Source organism: Merops nubicus, unplaced genomic scaffold, assembly GCF_000691845.1.
Source record: "Merops nubicus isolate BGI_N331 unplaced genomic scaffold, ASM69184v1 scaffold1462, whole genome shotgun sequence".
In the NCBI taxonomy this organism is placed as follows: domain Eukaryota; kingdom Metazoa; phylum Chordata; class Aves; order Coraciiformes; family Meropidae; genus Merops; species Merops nubicus.
In genome coordinates, this window is record NW_008591440.1 from 50,315 (window position 1) to 65,151 (window position 14,837).

The following is a 14,837-nucleotide window of genomic DNA, read 5'->3' on the forward strand; positions in this document are numbered from 1 at the left end:
AATGATCTACAAAGCAGTATTATGCAAGTTAAAAATCTCACCATTAGTTAACTATAGCTTAAATATGGAAATATTCCCCTACATCCACTTGCGGGCTTAGTACATAATGAATCTAGAGGGTAGGGTAATAAGATGTGTTCCTTCACTGAGCTCATTAGGCTTATTTCTGAAATCTGTCTAGGTGAGTTTGTTGCTTTGGAGTTTAGTTATGCATTAACTTACCATATAATTTCAAATAAATTTAGAACAGTTCTATTCCAAAGACATTACTGGCACTCCATAGGTTAATGATTTTTGGAAATTATCTAGACCCTCTTAAGTTAATCAGATTGACTTTCCAGTGGCTGCCTTTGAAATCCATCTCATTTTTCTGCATCTCAGCCTATCAAAAAAAACCCACAGACCTTAAGCATAAACCCTGTCTGAGCTCATATTCTACAGTCTTTACAGACACTATATTACATTCAGCACTACACTGCTGACACGAAGCATCATGAAGTTTCATTATTCCCACAAAAGCTGATTAAAAAGAAATAAAACAAAACAACTTTTTAGTTATTATAGCTGGAAAAGATTTAGCATGGTGGAAAGAAATATTAGCCCACACTGTAGAAAGGTTGTTGAAATCCAGTGATATTTTTACCTGATGTTGTTTGACAGTGTGCTTTTCTCAGATTAGGAGAAGGAGGTGAGCAGTCCAGTTGGCTAATTGTTTCAGGTTATTGAACATGGAAACTTCAGCTAGAGCAGCGACTTCTAGAGCTGCAGGCAGTCAACTCTCTGGTTCTGTTTTTGGAACACACGGTCTAATAGATGATTCAAGTTACTAGCCATCTTTTATTAACAAGGATATTCTGTGTCGGATACCTAGAGCTTTTTATAGCTTCTACTCCTCATTTGACTGTCATGATGCCACCATGTAGTTAGTGAGGAATCATCTCTTGCATGAATTTCTTCAGGAGCCTGTTTCTTAAGAAAACACGTTCCCAAACAAGGCAGGGAAGATGTCAGGCTTAATCAGTGATTGATTTATGTCACTGAGAAAAAGAAATGTGCAAAAAGGATACTATAGAATATTTCTTCATAGCAGGTAGGCTTTTTTTTTTCTTCCTGAAATAAAATATTTAAGACTTTTAGCACAGGTTGTGCAAACTGGAATACATGGTCACCGATAATAGGCAGGAGGATAGGAAAACTTATATACTGCTATGGCATACAGAAGAACCAACAAATAATTTGGTGAATTCTCTAAAAAAAATTTTGAAATAATAAGGGATTGTGCCCCAGATACTTTTGAATAAGACAGTCTACTAGAATGCCTTGTTTTAATTTTGCAGAGCTACATTAAATTCATGGTTTCAAAGAAATTGTAGCAGGTAGTTGCAAAAGGTAAATTTTTTACCCAGCAATTCCTTCTGAAATATATGTAATGCACAGATGACATGGTGTTTCTGTCTCTTTCTGATCTGGAGGGAACTAATATGCAATGGTTGTCATGATTTAAGAAAAAAACTTATCTTTACAGAAAATGTATCTTCTCTTTAAAGAAATCACTATTGAGTATGTCCAAAAATATAATATTTATTCCTAGTGCAGAGAAACACAATCATTTTAACCTTGGACTAGTTTTTTAAGTGTTATCTTAAATTAAAAGTTTGTATAAAATGTCTGAATACTAATTATTTTTTACAAGGGAAAAATGGTACTTTAGAATACTTTGCCATGCCGTGTGTGATACCCAAATTACATAGCAATGAGCACATAAATGCAAAACTCACTGTAAGCAATAGGAAAATGGCTTAATCTGCCATCATAAGGGGGACAAAATGCCATCAAATATATGATGTACACACAACACCACAACCGAACTTTTCACTGCATAGTTTAAAACATAATTTTATGGTGTTATTATTTTTAGTCCATGAGATAATCTAGGCATTATAAGTATTTATTATCATCACAATCTCAAATCATTCTTTACATTCCTTTTTTATTTTTTTTTCAATTGTGGAGGCATTTCTGCCTTAAAATTCTATTTATATTCCAGTCTTGAACATTTCTTCTAGCATGTAACTTGACTGGCAAATTAAGCTCAGAAATGATTGCATTACTAATCATGTGTGAAGAAAAAAAAAATTAAAAGATCGGTTTCTCAGTGTTACATCCTGTTCTGTGGTGAAGAATTAAAATTATTTTGGATGTGTTTTTCACTTTTATTTCCTTAATTTGTATGCAAAATGTATTTCAGTATTCTTTCTCTTTTTAACAGAATTCTCATCTAAGAATTAAATGTAGTACAAATTATTATGTAGTTGTTTTTAAATATTCATGCAATTCATCTGATTCCCCTTCAAGTAGGTGACAGTGTTTCCTTCAACAGGATTTTTTTTTTAGGAATGCCCTCATATTATTCCTAAAGCATGCTCAAAATGCCTCAGCTCCTCTTGACTGTAAGAAAAGAGACATCCTTTAGCTCTTTGTCAGGTAGAAATGACAAGTTACTCATATTTATCAATTATATATTCTTAAGTCTTTCAGTATTAAAATTAAGAAACACATTTCCTATCTTCTAAAGTTAAAGACCCAAATAAAATTTTTTTTTAACTTTTATTGATATTCCAGTTCTGAATGCTTATTCACATCTCACAAAGTTTACTTCTTTAATTATACCTACTGATCTTTAGGATGTGACTGTCCTGAAACACTTCTCTGGAGACAAGAAGAAATTTTCTAGGCTTATGTTTTTGCTTTCTTGCAAATTTTGCTGCAAGATAATTTTTTCCTCCCGTGAAGGTCTCTCAAAGTATACAAAAGATAAATAATGGATTTTCAAGTGTATGTGTGGAAAAAGCAATACATAGATATATATATCTCCTATTTATGAAAAAAATTTCTGAGATGCATCCACTGTTTTAGTGACATTTTAGAACACAAATTTTCAATTTTTCTTTCCTTTACTTTCCACTCTGTTAAAAGTTTTTTTCTGTGATGGTTGTCTTCAGTAGAGGCATAAAACTTTTTTCCTAACTATTTCTTACATAAAGGCAGTCTAATTTCAGAGGTGACAGGTAGTTCCTTTGTCAGAAAAAAAAAATATTTACTTTTCCTTGTTTTCTCTTCTTCAAGTTAATATTCTCAGCTGGGAGTGTGTGTGTGTGTGTGTGTAAATTTTTGACAAAGGAGTTCAGTTCTGGTTATTTATTTACTTATTATGGAACAGAAAGGAAGAGCTTTCTTACCAGTTTTTGCTCATAGCTACTTGCCTTCCACTTAACCTTAAAGGTTAATTCACTGACTCAAAAGGCAGGTCATGAAAATTAGTGTTGATGTGTGTCCAAAAACTGGCTTTCACTGCACTGAGGAGATTATTCTATAGAATATTTGTGATATCATGTGTTTTCTATGTAATGTGCCATAAAAGAGCTTTGATATGGATGAAATTATTTAAATGCCAACCTTGTGGAGGAGGGGTTATGATCAAATAAGAATGCATGTGAGGCAGCTGGAGTTTGTAATGTGTCCTGGTTTAATTAGTACTTGATAAGTGAAGTTTTATATTTTGGGTATTCTGGTGTTAACTTTCCTTCCTCAGGGTAAGCAAGATGACTAGAAAAGTAACATTACTTTATCACACAGCTTTCAAGATGTCATGGAAACATATTGCATGTCACAAAAGTTCTGGGTTCCCATTTGCCACATGTTAATTAAAGAGACAAGCAAAACTCAGAACGATGAGTCAGATACAAAATTTTACATTTGCTTGGTTTTGAAGCAAATTCTCGTTTCCCATAGAACTGTCTCCTGGTGATGTGCTCTGCTGCAGTTGTTCTAGGGTTAGGACACAGGAATCACAAATCATCTCCAGCATACATCACTTACTTAAAAGCATTAATTGCCTTTAAAATCCATTCAGAGTCTCATTTTCTTGCATGACGGAACAGTATGTGCCGTGTTGCCTTCCTTTAAGTAGAGCTGCCAGTTTGGGCTAAATAGCCATTTGCTAGGAGCTGTTAAACTGAAACACCTCTTTCTTCATTTTGTGCCTAGTCCCATCCTGCAAAATAGCAAGGTAGCATTAGTCCTTTTTAGGCTTTCCCTGGAACAGTTGGTCAACCCTGAGTTTTTTACCCCTTCGAGTTTTTCAGTCCTCACTCTCTCAAATTAGCAGATGTACAGGGACTTTGCCTCCCAGCATAATCTGTATGAAGTAAACATCATGATGTGCAGCCCAGCTGCTGTGTGCCAGCCCCTGAAATGCCAGCAGTTCCTGCCTAAGAAACTGTCAAGAGTAAGACTCCTGAAACACTTTAGTGTGAATTTACTGATTTACTTGATTACTAGATGCTTTAATTTGAGTGATTCATAAACCTCTCACAACTGCATTCATAGGATGAGACATCTGTCGTGTTTTACTGCCTTTCCAGTCTATGCATGGTCCACCTGACAATTTTTTTTGTTCTTTTTCCCATTCATGCAGTCATCTAATGCTGGCGACAAGGATGACCAAACACTGACGGTAGGCAGCAATTAGTATGTGTCTCAGCATTTCTTTGTCAGGATAGTTGTGGGACAAGCCTTTATTTGGTTTAGCACCATCAGCATTTTTCTGGGGATTTCTTTCCCCCTCCTATACTGCTGTAGAATTTAAATAATCTATTTGCAAAGACAAAGTGGTGAATTAATTTTCTTGTTCATTTTCTATCATTTTTCATTTAGTATTTGTATGACACCGAAGATTAATCCATGTACCATGTGTTGTTGCAAAATACTATTTTCTTCAGGGTTGCTTTTCCTCTGTAATTGGATTTCAGGGTCTTATTAGTCAGCAGTCTGTTGGTTCTGATTATCCTTTTTATTGAAACAAGCAAACAGTCACCCACAAAGCACTCCTACTCTATGCGATATATTAAACACATCAATTATTGTACCAGACAATTGCATGAGGAAGATAACCTCAGAATATGTTTTAAATGTCTTTAAAACATCTACCTGGACTTGTGCTAAGTATTTGACACACAACATCCTTGTTTTTAAATTGGAGAGACGTGGATTTGACAGCTGGATCACTTGGTGGATAAGGAATTGGCCGGATGGTTGCACTCAAAGATTTACGGTCAACGGCTTCATGTCTGAGTGGAGACCAGTGACTAGCAGTGTTCCTCAGGGCTCAGCGTTGGGACTGGTGCTGTTTAGCATCTTTGTCCATGACATGGACAGTGGGACTGAGTGCACCCTTGGCAAGTTTGCAAAGTGAACACCAGTGTGTCAGCTGCATGACACCAAGCTGTATGGTGCAGCTGACACACTGGCAGGAAGGGAAGCAATCCAGAGGTACCTTGACAGAGTTGAGAAGTGGGCCCATTCAAGCCTCATGAAGTTCAACAAGGGCAAGTGCAAGGTCCTGCAACTGGGTTGGGGCAATCCCAAGCAGAAATACAGGCTGGGCAGAGTATGGATTGAGAGCAGCCCTGCAAAATCAGAGTTAGGGGTGTTGGTGGATGAAAAATGGGACATCAACCAGCAGTGTGTGTATCAACAGAAACACTGCCAGCAGCTGAGGAAGGTGTTTCTCTCCTTCTACTCTCCTCTGGTGAGACTCCACCAGTAGTATTATGTCTGGCTCTGGAGCCCTCGACACAGGAAGGAGATAGGCCTGTTGGAACGGGTCCGGAGGAGGGCCACAAAGATAATCAGAGGGCTGAAACACCTCCCTTGTGAAGACAAGCTGAGAGAGCTGGGGTTGTTCAGCCTGGAGAAGAGGAGGCTCCAGGGAGACCCTATACCAATGTTCCAGTACTTAAAGGGGAGCTACAGGAAAGTTGAGGAGGGACTCTTTATCAGTAAGTGTAGTGATAAGATGAGGAGTAATGATTTCAAACTGAAAGAGGGTAGACTTAGATTAGATATTATGAAGAAATTGTGGTGAGGTGAGAGTGGAGAGACACTGGAACAGGTTGCCCAGAGAGGCTGTGAATGTCCTCTCCCTGGAAGTGTTCAAGGCCAGGTTGGATGGGGTTCTGAGCAACCTGATCTAGTGGAAGGTGTCCCTGCTTATAGTGGGGCAGGGGTTGGAACTGAAGGCGGCCCTCAAGAAAGCTGGGGAGGGACTTTTTACAAGGGCTTGCAGTGGTAGGATGAGGGATAATGGGTTCATACTGAAAGAGGATACATTTAGATTAGAAATTAGGAAGTTCTTTATTATGAGGGTGGTGAGACACTGGTACAGGTTGCCCAGGGAAGTTGTGGATGCTCCATCACTGGTGGTGTTCAAGCCCAGGTCGGATGGGGCCTTGCACAACCTGGTCTAGTGAAAGAGGTCTCCCTGCACATGACACAGGGGGGTGGACCTGGATGATCCTTAAGGTCCCTTTCAACCCAAACTATTCTATGATTCTATGATTAAATGCACATACAAAATGGTTATGTTAGATTCATTGCTGTAGGGTCTGCGCTGCCTTACCACACTCCAAATCACTGAGTTTTAGGATTTTGCCATTTTGAAAGTGTAATATTATTTTTGATAGTGTGCATATTTGCAATACACTAAGCTAAAAAAAAAAATAAATAAGGAGATAACTTGAGGGATCCAACTGTGAAGTTCTACAAAGGATTCCTCAGCCCTGGGAGACTAATGACTAATCTGATGATCCATCCTCTCCAGAGAAATTGTCTATACATATAGCAATGTTTAATACAGTGTATAGTTTAATTTAAACTGCTATAGGTGATAGCTGAAAATATTTCACTGTGTAGTGAGATGTGAAATGAATTTGTATTGTCTTTAGGCCTGTTTCCACAGAAACGACAAAAAAATCCTGAGTTCTTTCCCTTATCTTTCCACCTAGACCAAGCCACGGCTTCAGCGAGGGGGAAGCTCTGCATCTCTCCACAACAGTCTAATGAGGAACAGCATCTTCCAGCTCATGATTCACACACTTGACCCGCTTGCTGAAGGTATTCCCATTAATTTTGTGGGTTTTCTGTTGCAAACCCAAACAAATACTTTCGTTTTTCCTTCTCCCTGTGAGACTATTTTTTGCATTTCTGTTGCTTTTGCCAATCTTTTCTGAATGTGTGTGAATTTTCAGAGACAGCTTTGTACTCTTATGGCATGGTATATGTACTCCCACCAACACATGCAACTTAGAAAATGTGTTCATTGTGGTGCTAACTAAAACTAATCACCTGGTTGATGCCTACCATAACTACTGTTTCACTTCACCTCTACCTTCAGTAACAATTTAAAAGTTACAAAGATCTATCCTCTTGTGCTTTTGTAGAGTTTGGGTTTTTTTCCCTTTGATTTTCAGAACAAAAAAGACGTAATGGTGGATAGTTAGTCATATGGAATATAGAAAATAATGTGACTCTGCTGGTTTGACTTGGAGTGATTTAACAGTGACATAAGAAAAAATGCAATAGACATGCCTCTGTGTTATGTGCATGTTAACAGTTTGCTTCCTTTATCCAAGTTTGGTGTAATTATTTTTTTTTCTTTGAGAAGCTAGCACGAAGACATTGCCTTGGTCTGAGAAGCTGGCAGAAAAACCATAACTGCTTTGCAGTTATGGGGTGGTTTCAATCTCAGCTTCTAGTAGAGTTAAAAAAAAAAAAATGTTCAAGGCGAGGTGTTTATTTGGTGAATATGTGCCTATAGGAATTTTCTTGCTGTAGTAATAAATGTCTTCAGAAATACAATTAGTGAAGGAAATGTGAGGGACTAAAGAGACTCAAACTATTACTGATAGTGAGACTTTCCAAACTTCAAAAAGAATATGTATCATTTCCTTGCATTTAAGTTCCTCTGCTTCTCACTGCCACATCACATAGAGCTTCTTTGAATTGCTCTGTATCTTTTCACAAGGCAAATCCACCTTTCCATTTCCCTCTTTGAAAGCTGAAGCTCACACTCATTTGGTTAATACAAGCACAGTTTCAGCTCTGGCAGTCTCTACTCCATTACTTCTACTCTGCTCACGATTCACATCACATCTCTCTTTGGTTAATGCTGCACTATTCACTGCCAAAGTCTGTTGCCTGTGAGTGCTTCAGTGGTCTGTTGCCACTGAGTGGAAACATAGACTGTGCCCAGTGTATTCCCATTCAATGTCAAAAAGGGACATAAGAAGTATATTACAGTTGCATGTTTGGATTCCTTCCCTTGCATCACTACAGCAGGTGAGCAGGCCTTCTAACTGCTCCACCCAGTAAATCTCATCTTTACACACCTGGCAGCCAAGCTTTTCACTCTGCTGGAGGAAGGAAAGGCTTCCAATCTCAGTTTTTCATTTTTTAATGAATAATTGTATTTTTTCATTACAATCCTTTGCATTCCTCTTTTCCCTTAAAGCAAAGCTCCTGAGTTCTGGATGCATTTGTGGTGTCTGAGTGCTGACAGAAGCAAAAATAATAATCATCTGAAGCCATAAATAGATTTAATCTTTTTTTTTTTTTTTTTTAAATGAGGGGGAGCAGGTTGAGAATTGCTCGTTAGCAGTGACAGAACTTTTATGACAGATTGAAGACCACAGAAAAGCCAGAAATGGCCACTGGAGTTCAATTTGGACTTAATGTAGATTGAGAGATAAGATCAGCTCTCAGGAATTTTTCCATTGCTCAGCCTTACTTCACTTGTTTTCTAGACATAACTTGTTCTGCATTCAGACCTCCTCTTAGTACTTTTCCCCTGTAGCAAGCTTGCACCATGAAGTGTGTTTCAGAGGCTTTCTGCTTCACAACAGCACAGGAAAAAAGGGGATTGAAATCTGAAATCCACCTCATGAGACACAAAAGCCCCGCACATTTGAAAATTAGATTTTATAATTAAGTTTATTAGGTAACTCAGTGCTGCTCTTCATTATGTCAATAAAACACCTGAGATCCATGTGGATTGATAGAGGTTATTGAAGTGGATAAATTTTATTTAAATTATTCAGTAAAATTTTCTTGGAGGTTTCTTTGCTCATAATACTTCAGCGTTTGTTTTTTTGCTCTCCAAACTTGTATTCGTTCTGCAATTAACAATCTTAAAAAAACCTGAAGATTAAGGCCTTGTGGCCTCTAAATAGAGTGTAAGCAGTAACCATCTGTATGTTTTGATAAAACTGAGATACTGAGTTAAAATTTAAAAAGGGGAAAAAATATCCAGCATTTGCAGTAAATATTGTATTTTAATACACAACTTTCATTAAGGAATGGCCAAGAAGACACTGGGTAGTAGCCTATGTATGTGCAGATATCTAAGTTGGTGTTGATATCAAAGGACCTAATAGTTCAAATATTCACCAACTTCACAAACTTCAAATTGTAATTAATGGAGCATAAAAAAGTGCTAATATAGAAATGTAATTCAATAACTATTTTTACATATGGAATTGTGATTTTAAATTTTTACAAATACACCCAGTTGCTAAACGTGAAAAAAATCCACCCACATTTCTGTCACACATTATGATCATTAACCTTTCTCAAGGAAACGCCTCATTTGTAGTCAGACCTGACTTTCTAAATCTTTTGCAATGCAGGCTGTTTGGAAGGCAAATAGGAGGAGTATTGGGTGTCTCCACTGAATACTCATTGTTTCCTGAGATTTTGAGCTTTTAAGTGTCCATATTCATCATTCTATATTGAGATAATTCTCCAAACATACATAAATGAAAAGATATTTTAGTATGATGTAAATACAGTGGCTGGCCAACGTAAGTAATACTAGTTAACAAATTTGAATGGCATTGCAGTTGAATCTTACATTCAGTTAAAAAATGTGTGTTATAACAGATACGGGTACTTGCTGTATGCAGTATTTACCTGTCTGGCTCTATGTATGCATTCTACCTACAAAACTCTCTCCACGTTCTTGTGTTTTAATCTTCCTGTGTTTAATTAACACCAAAAAACAATCAACTGATGCATCGTGTTTACTCCAACAGACCTTCACCACGATAGCTAATTAATTTTTTTGAGCTGATAGCATTTCTTTGGTAAAAATTAAAAGAAGGGGTGGTATTTGTCAGAAGAAGGGGTAGTATTTATCAGAACTGCCTGAGAAGTGCAGTTCTTTGTTCTGCAAACCCATCATCTGGGGGAGTGTTGAAATGGTGCTTTCTCTGATCCACATGACTTTCTCCACTTCACACGCCCTGTCCTGCTATGAAAAAAAAAACAGATGTAATTAAAAAAATGAGTGATTTGTGTTAGAATTTTGTGTAAGTGAAGGAAATGAATTCTGTTGTGCTCATGTAATGGAAGACAATGGACGTGCTACATGACCTGCGAAGTCAAAGGATTTGAACGGTTCATCCTGAGTGCACTCACATGGCACATGCAGGACAGACAGGGAATCAGGCCCAACCAGCACGGGTTCGTAAAAGGCAGGTCCTGCTTCACGAGCCTGACCTCCTTCTATGACCAGGTGACCTGTCTAGTGGATGAGGGAAAGGAGGTGGCTGTTTTCTCACTGGACTTCAGTAATGCCTTTGACACCATCTCCCACAGCATTCTGCTAGAGAAGCTGGTGGCTCATGGCCTAGACAGGTGGACTCTACTGTGTGAAAACTGGCTGGATGGCCGAGCCCAGAGAGCTGCGGTCACAAGTGATGTTCCCCAGTGCTGCGTTTTGGGGCCAGTCTTGTTTAAAATCTTCATCAGTGGCCCAGATGAAGGGATCGAGTGCACCCTCAGTAAATTTGCAGGTGACACCAAATTGAGTGGAAGTGTTGGTCTGCTCAAGGGTCAGGAGGCTTTGCAGAGGGATCTGGACAGGCTGCTGAGGTCAATGGCTTGAAGTTCAACAAGGCCAAGTGCTGGGTCCTCCAGTTTGGTCACAAGAACCCCAGACAAGACTCCAGGCTTGGAGAGGTGTGGCTGGAAAGCTGCCAGGCAGAGAAGGACCTGGGGGTGTTGGAGGACAGCCGACTGAACATGAGCCAGCAGTGTGCAAACAGCATCCTGGCTTGTGTCATCAGGAGTAGGGAAGTGATCATGCCCCTGTACTAAGCACTGGTGAGTACTGGGTTCAGTTTTGGGCACCACAGTGTAAGATAGACTGAGGTGCTGGAGTGGGTCCAGAGAAGGGCAACAAAGCTGCTCCTGAAGGGTCTGGGGAACATGTCTTATGAGCAGCAGCTGAGGGAACTGGAATTGTTTAGTCTGGAGAAGAGAAGGCGAGGGCAGACCTTATTGTGCCTTACAACCCTGAAAGGTTGATGTGTGAGTGTTGGTCTCTTCTCCCAAGTGACAGGACGAGAGGAAACAGTCTTAAATTGACCCAGGGTAGGTTTCAATTGGATATTGGGAAGAATTTCTTTTCCAAAAGAGTGTTGAGGCATTGGAACAGGTTACCCAAGGAGGTGGTGGAGTCATCATCCCTGGAGGTGTTCACATGTGTGTGTGGTACTTCAGGACATAGTTTAGTGGTCATGGTAGTGTTGGGTTGATGGTTGGACTTGATGATCTTAGAGGTCTTTTCCAACCTTAATGGTGCTATGATTTTTCCCAAATCATTTAATGCACATATGGCTCGGACTCAAAGGAATAACAGAAAGAGGTTGTGAGCTTATTTCTGTCCCATTTTAGTCAACATAGATCCCATCAGTATTTCTGCCAGGTGGAAAAAGGAAAAAAGGAAGGAAATCAAGGAAAAAAAATGTGTGGAATCGAAGCTGACATGTATACAAGTACTCTGGCACCCCCTGCACGTGGACATACTTCTTCGATCCTCTGCTCATTTCCTTTTTGCCCATTTTACCGCAGTTTACTTCCTTTGCTTTTCCTTCTACTGCATCTCACACAGCTGGATCAACCCTGTTTCTGCCTCTTCTTGTAGGATGGCTTCCTCCACGCTTGCTGTCCATTAGTCAAAGCACTTTCCAGCAGCCCTGCAGCTGGCAATGGCAAGTGACTTTTCTCTGGGACTCATAAAGTCTAGGAACTCTGTGCTTGACTCTTCACAGCTTCCAGATCAGGGCATGAAAAGGTACACTGCTCTATCATTTGGACTTGTGGGGACTTGCAAGGTTGACAGAAAAGAAGTCCCATCTAGGTCCTCTTGATAGTATAAGCAGTATAGAATGTGTGAATAGGCTGTGTGACAATTGCAGGTCAGCTTGACCTACACAGTATTATTGTTACATTAACATGCGATCTATTTATAGAAAACCAGCTCATCATATTTACTCCTGAATAATTCATTTGTGAAGTCAGAACCGAACTCTGTTTTAGTTGAGAGCCTCTTAAAAATGCACTTGATTGTAAGTAGAAAAATATTAAATGAGGGAGAAATGACCTTAAGAAGTTTTTACTTTCCAGACACTGTTGATAAATAGGATGAGCTTGATACACAGTTACACACTTGTGAAGCTGTCCTTCCCTTTCCCTTTCCACACAAATGTGGTTTTTCCATGGCTTGCGCTTGGCTTCTGAAAGCCACATTCTAAACTCTCTGGAATCAGTGGGCTTGCAAAGTGTTCAGTACATCTCTGACAGACGAGTGACATCTGAGATCAGTGGTAGCTTCTGGACATTTGGCACTTTGAATTCAGGCAGGTGTGTGGTCATGCTGTGGATTTAGCAGTCTAAGACAAGGAAGGCTTCTCCTTTCCAAAATCTTCATCTCAGAATGAAGATAAGAAGATAAGAGTTCAGCCACTCTAACAGACAAATGTGTAGGGTATTCATAAATGGGATGTGAACTTTACATTACAGTTGGAAACTCATTGTTCATTAAAAATATAAATACCTGTACGACATTAGTTTTCTGTTTGCTTTTATCTTGTTGCAGAAATAATGACCTTGGTACAGATCATTTCCTGAGGATTAAGATTAATGACAGCCTGTGCATCAGACTATCATCAACTCCCAGTCATTAATCCCCAGGAAATCCTGTGCCATATTTGCTTCTGCTTAAGTACTGGTCTGACAATCCTTTATTCACCAAGTAGTGAGCTGGACTGTCCATAACAGCATTACCCGTATGAATGAGGATGGCATCATGAGACCAGCTGTATTGATCAGACCCCAATCCAAAATCCAATCAACTCAAACATAAATCATGGCAATTGTTGATAATTTGTGGCTTTTCATCTTCTGACTCCTGTACTCCAGATGCCATTATCCTAGTTTTAAAGCAGATGTTCCTGGGTTATGAAAGTGTAGGCTCTACAAAGATCTCTTTACATTTTTTAGTAGAAGAGGGCTGTTGTTTTGTAGTGGGGGCAGAGGAAGGAAAAGCATTGAAAGTGCCTGCCACAAATAGTAAGCCTTTCTTCTGCCCAAAAGCTCTAGGTTACTTTAAAGAGTGATTCCTTCAGGACTGTGAAGGGAGGTTTTTCACTCTGGAGGCTCCTGTGGGTGCGTGATTGAAATGGGACGATACTGGTGGTGAAGCGAGGATTCAGAATACCAGTGCAAGCTGAGAGGCTACCTTGCTTTTCTTGCACAGCTTTAGCAGGGTACAGGAAGAACGAGATCTTTTCCTTATCGTGTCACCCCTTTTCTATCTGCTAATAAGGTTCCACAGGCCAACAAAACACCTTCCACAAGGGAGAATTTAGCTGAATTTAGATGCTGACTCCCTTGTGCCAAGTGTATAACTCATATGCAAATGGCATCCTCTGCATGAAAATGGCTGTGATATAAATCTCTGTTATGGCTCAGACCCCAGTCAGTAGATAACTTTGGCAGTTCTCTCCTATTTGTGTCTCTTGTCCTATTTCTGAAGTGGAAAACTACAAGATGTACTTCTGCAGAAAAGTTGTTTATCTTGTATGCTTTACTTTTTTTTTTTTTAATAAAATATGGTGCATGTTATTGGTGACAGAAGTAACCCTCTGTTATGTAATGTTGAGCTCACAGTTATGTTGCTTCTTTACTGAATGCAGGAAAATATGGTACTGTCGTGGTCTTTTCTGACAAACTGAAAACAGAAACCCACAGTCAAGTTTCTCAGGAAAATAAAGATTTATGTGATCCTCAAAGTTTTTTACATAGTAGTGGATTTTTCATAATTAGTCACTAGATCCTGTTGTATTCCTAGATAGTGATCTTAAGAATTTCCCAGCTTTTCCATTCATCTCAAACTATTTTGCTTGCTTTGGTGCTGCTAAAGAAGAACTTGTGTTCTTTTCTGAAATATCATGAAAAATATCAGCTTTCCCCAAAGACTCCTGAGAAAGGTTAGGTAACCTTCACCTGCCTGGTCACTCAGCAGGCTTCCAGCTTTGGTCTCATTTTGCAAAAACTCTTGTAACCCCTTGACCTAGGGGAGCTACACCATCATGTCCATGCTCATTTCTGTTTGGAACCCTTTTTTACCTGAAGCTGTTTATTTGTTGTATCCTCTCAGAGGTAAAGCCAGGCAGCTTAGCTTACACCAACTCATGGGTAGTGCTCAGCTTTGGCATTGCTGGAGTATCCTGAGCACTTCCACTTTCCTCAGCTCCAGCATGTGACTGCTGAAGGACTTAAGTGCACTTCCTAGCACCATGCCAGACATGAAAGAAAGAATTCTTCAGTGGTTTATAAGCATGACAGTATTTTTGTCTAACATGAATAAATATGCAACTCTAGAAAAAATAAATAAAAATAATTATATATATGTTTTTAGCTATCTCTGTTCTGGATCCTTCATCATTCTTGACTATCCTTTAGGCATACACGTGGGCTAGTGAAGGAGCTCAGCATCTGTCTTGTGGCACACTTGGTTTTCATCCATCTTGTTACAGTTCTTGCTTCCTCTTCTGGCACACCAGTGAAAAATTACCCTCTGAGCATGATGCTCAGAACATTTTGGCTTTCTTCTCTGCTGAAGGCTGAAATGTTTGCAAGGGAGTCCTGCCAGA

At 39.2% G+C, this 14,837-nt stretch overlaps 1 protein-coding gene across 2 annotated transcripts in view; it reads left to right on the forward strand.

Moving 5' to 3' along the window:
* SLC24A2 (solute carrier family 24 (sodium/potassium/calcium exchanger), member 2) overlaps positions 1-14,837 on the forward strand; it is a 105,488-nt gene that overhangs the window by 48,960 nt on the left and 41,691 nt on the right. For both annotated transcript variants that reach the window (XM_008950249.1, XM_008950250.1), the window contains exons 2-3: positions 4,478-4,516; positions 6,846-6,954. In XM_008950249.1, the coding sequence (XP_008948497.1) occupies positions 4,478-4,516; positions 6,846-6,954 (148 nt within the window). The remainder of the gene's footprint in view (positions 1-4,477; positions 4,517-6,845; positions 6,955-14,837) is intronic.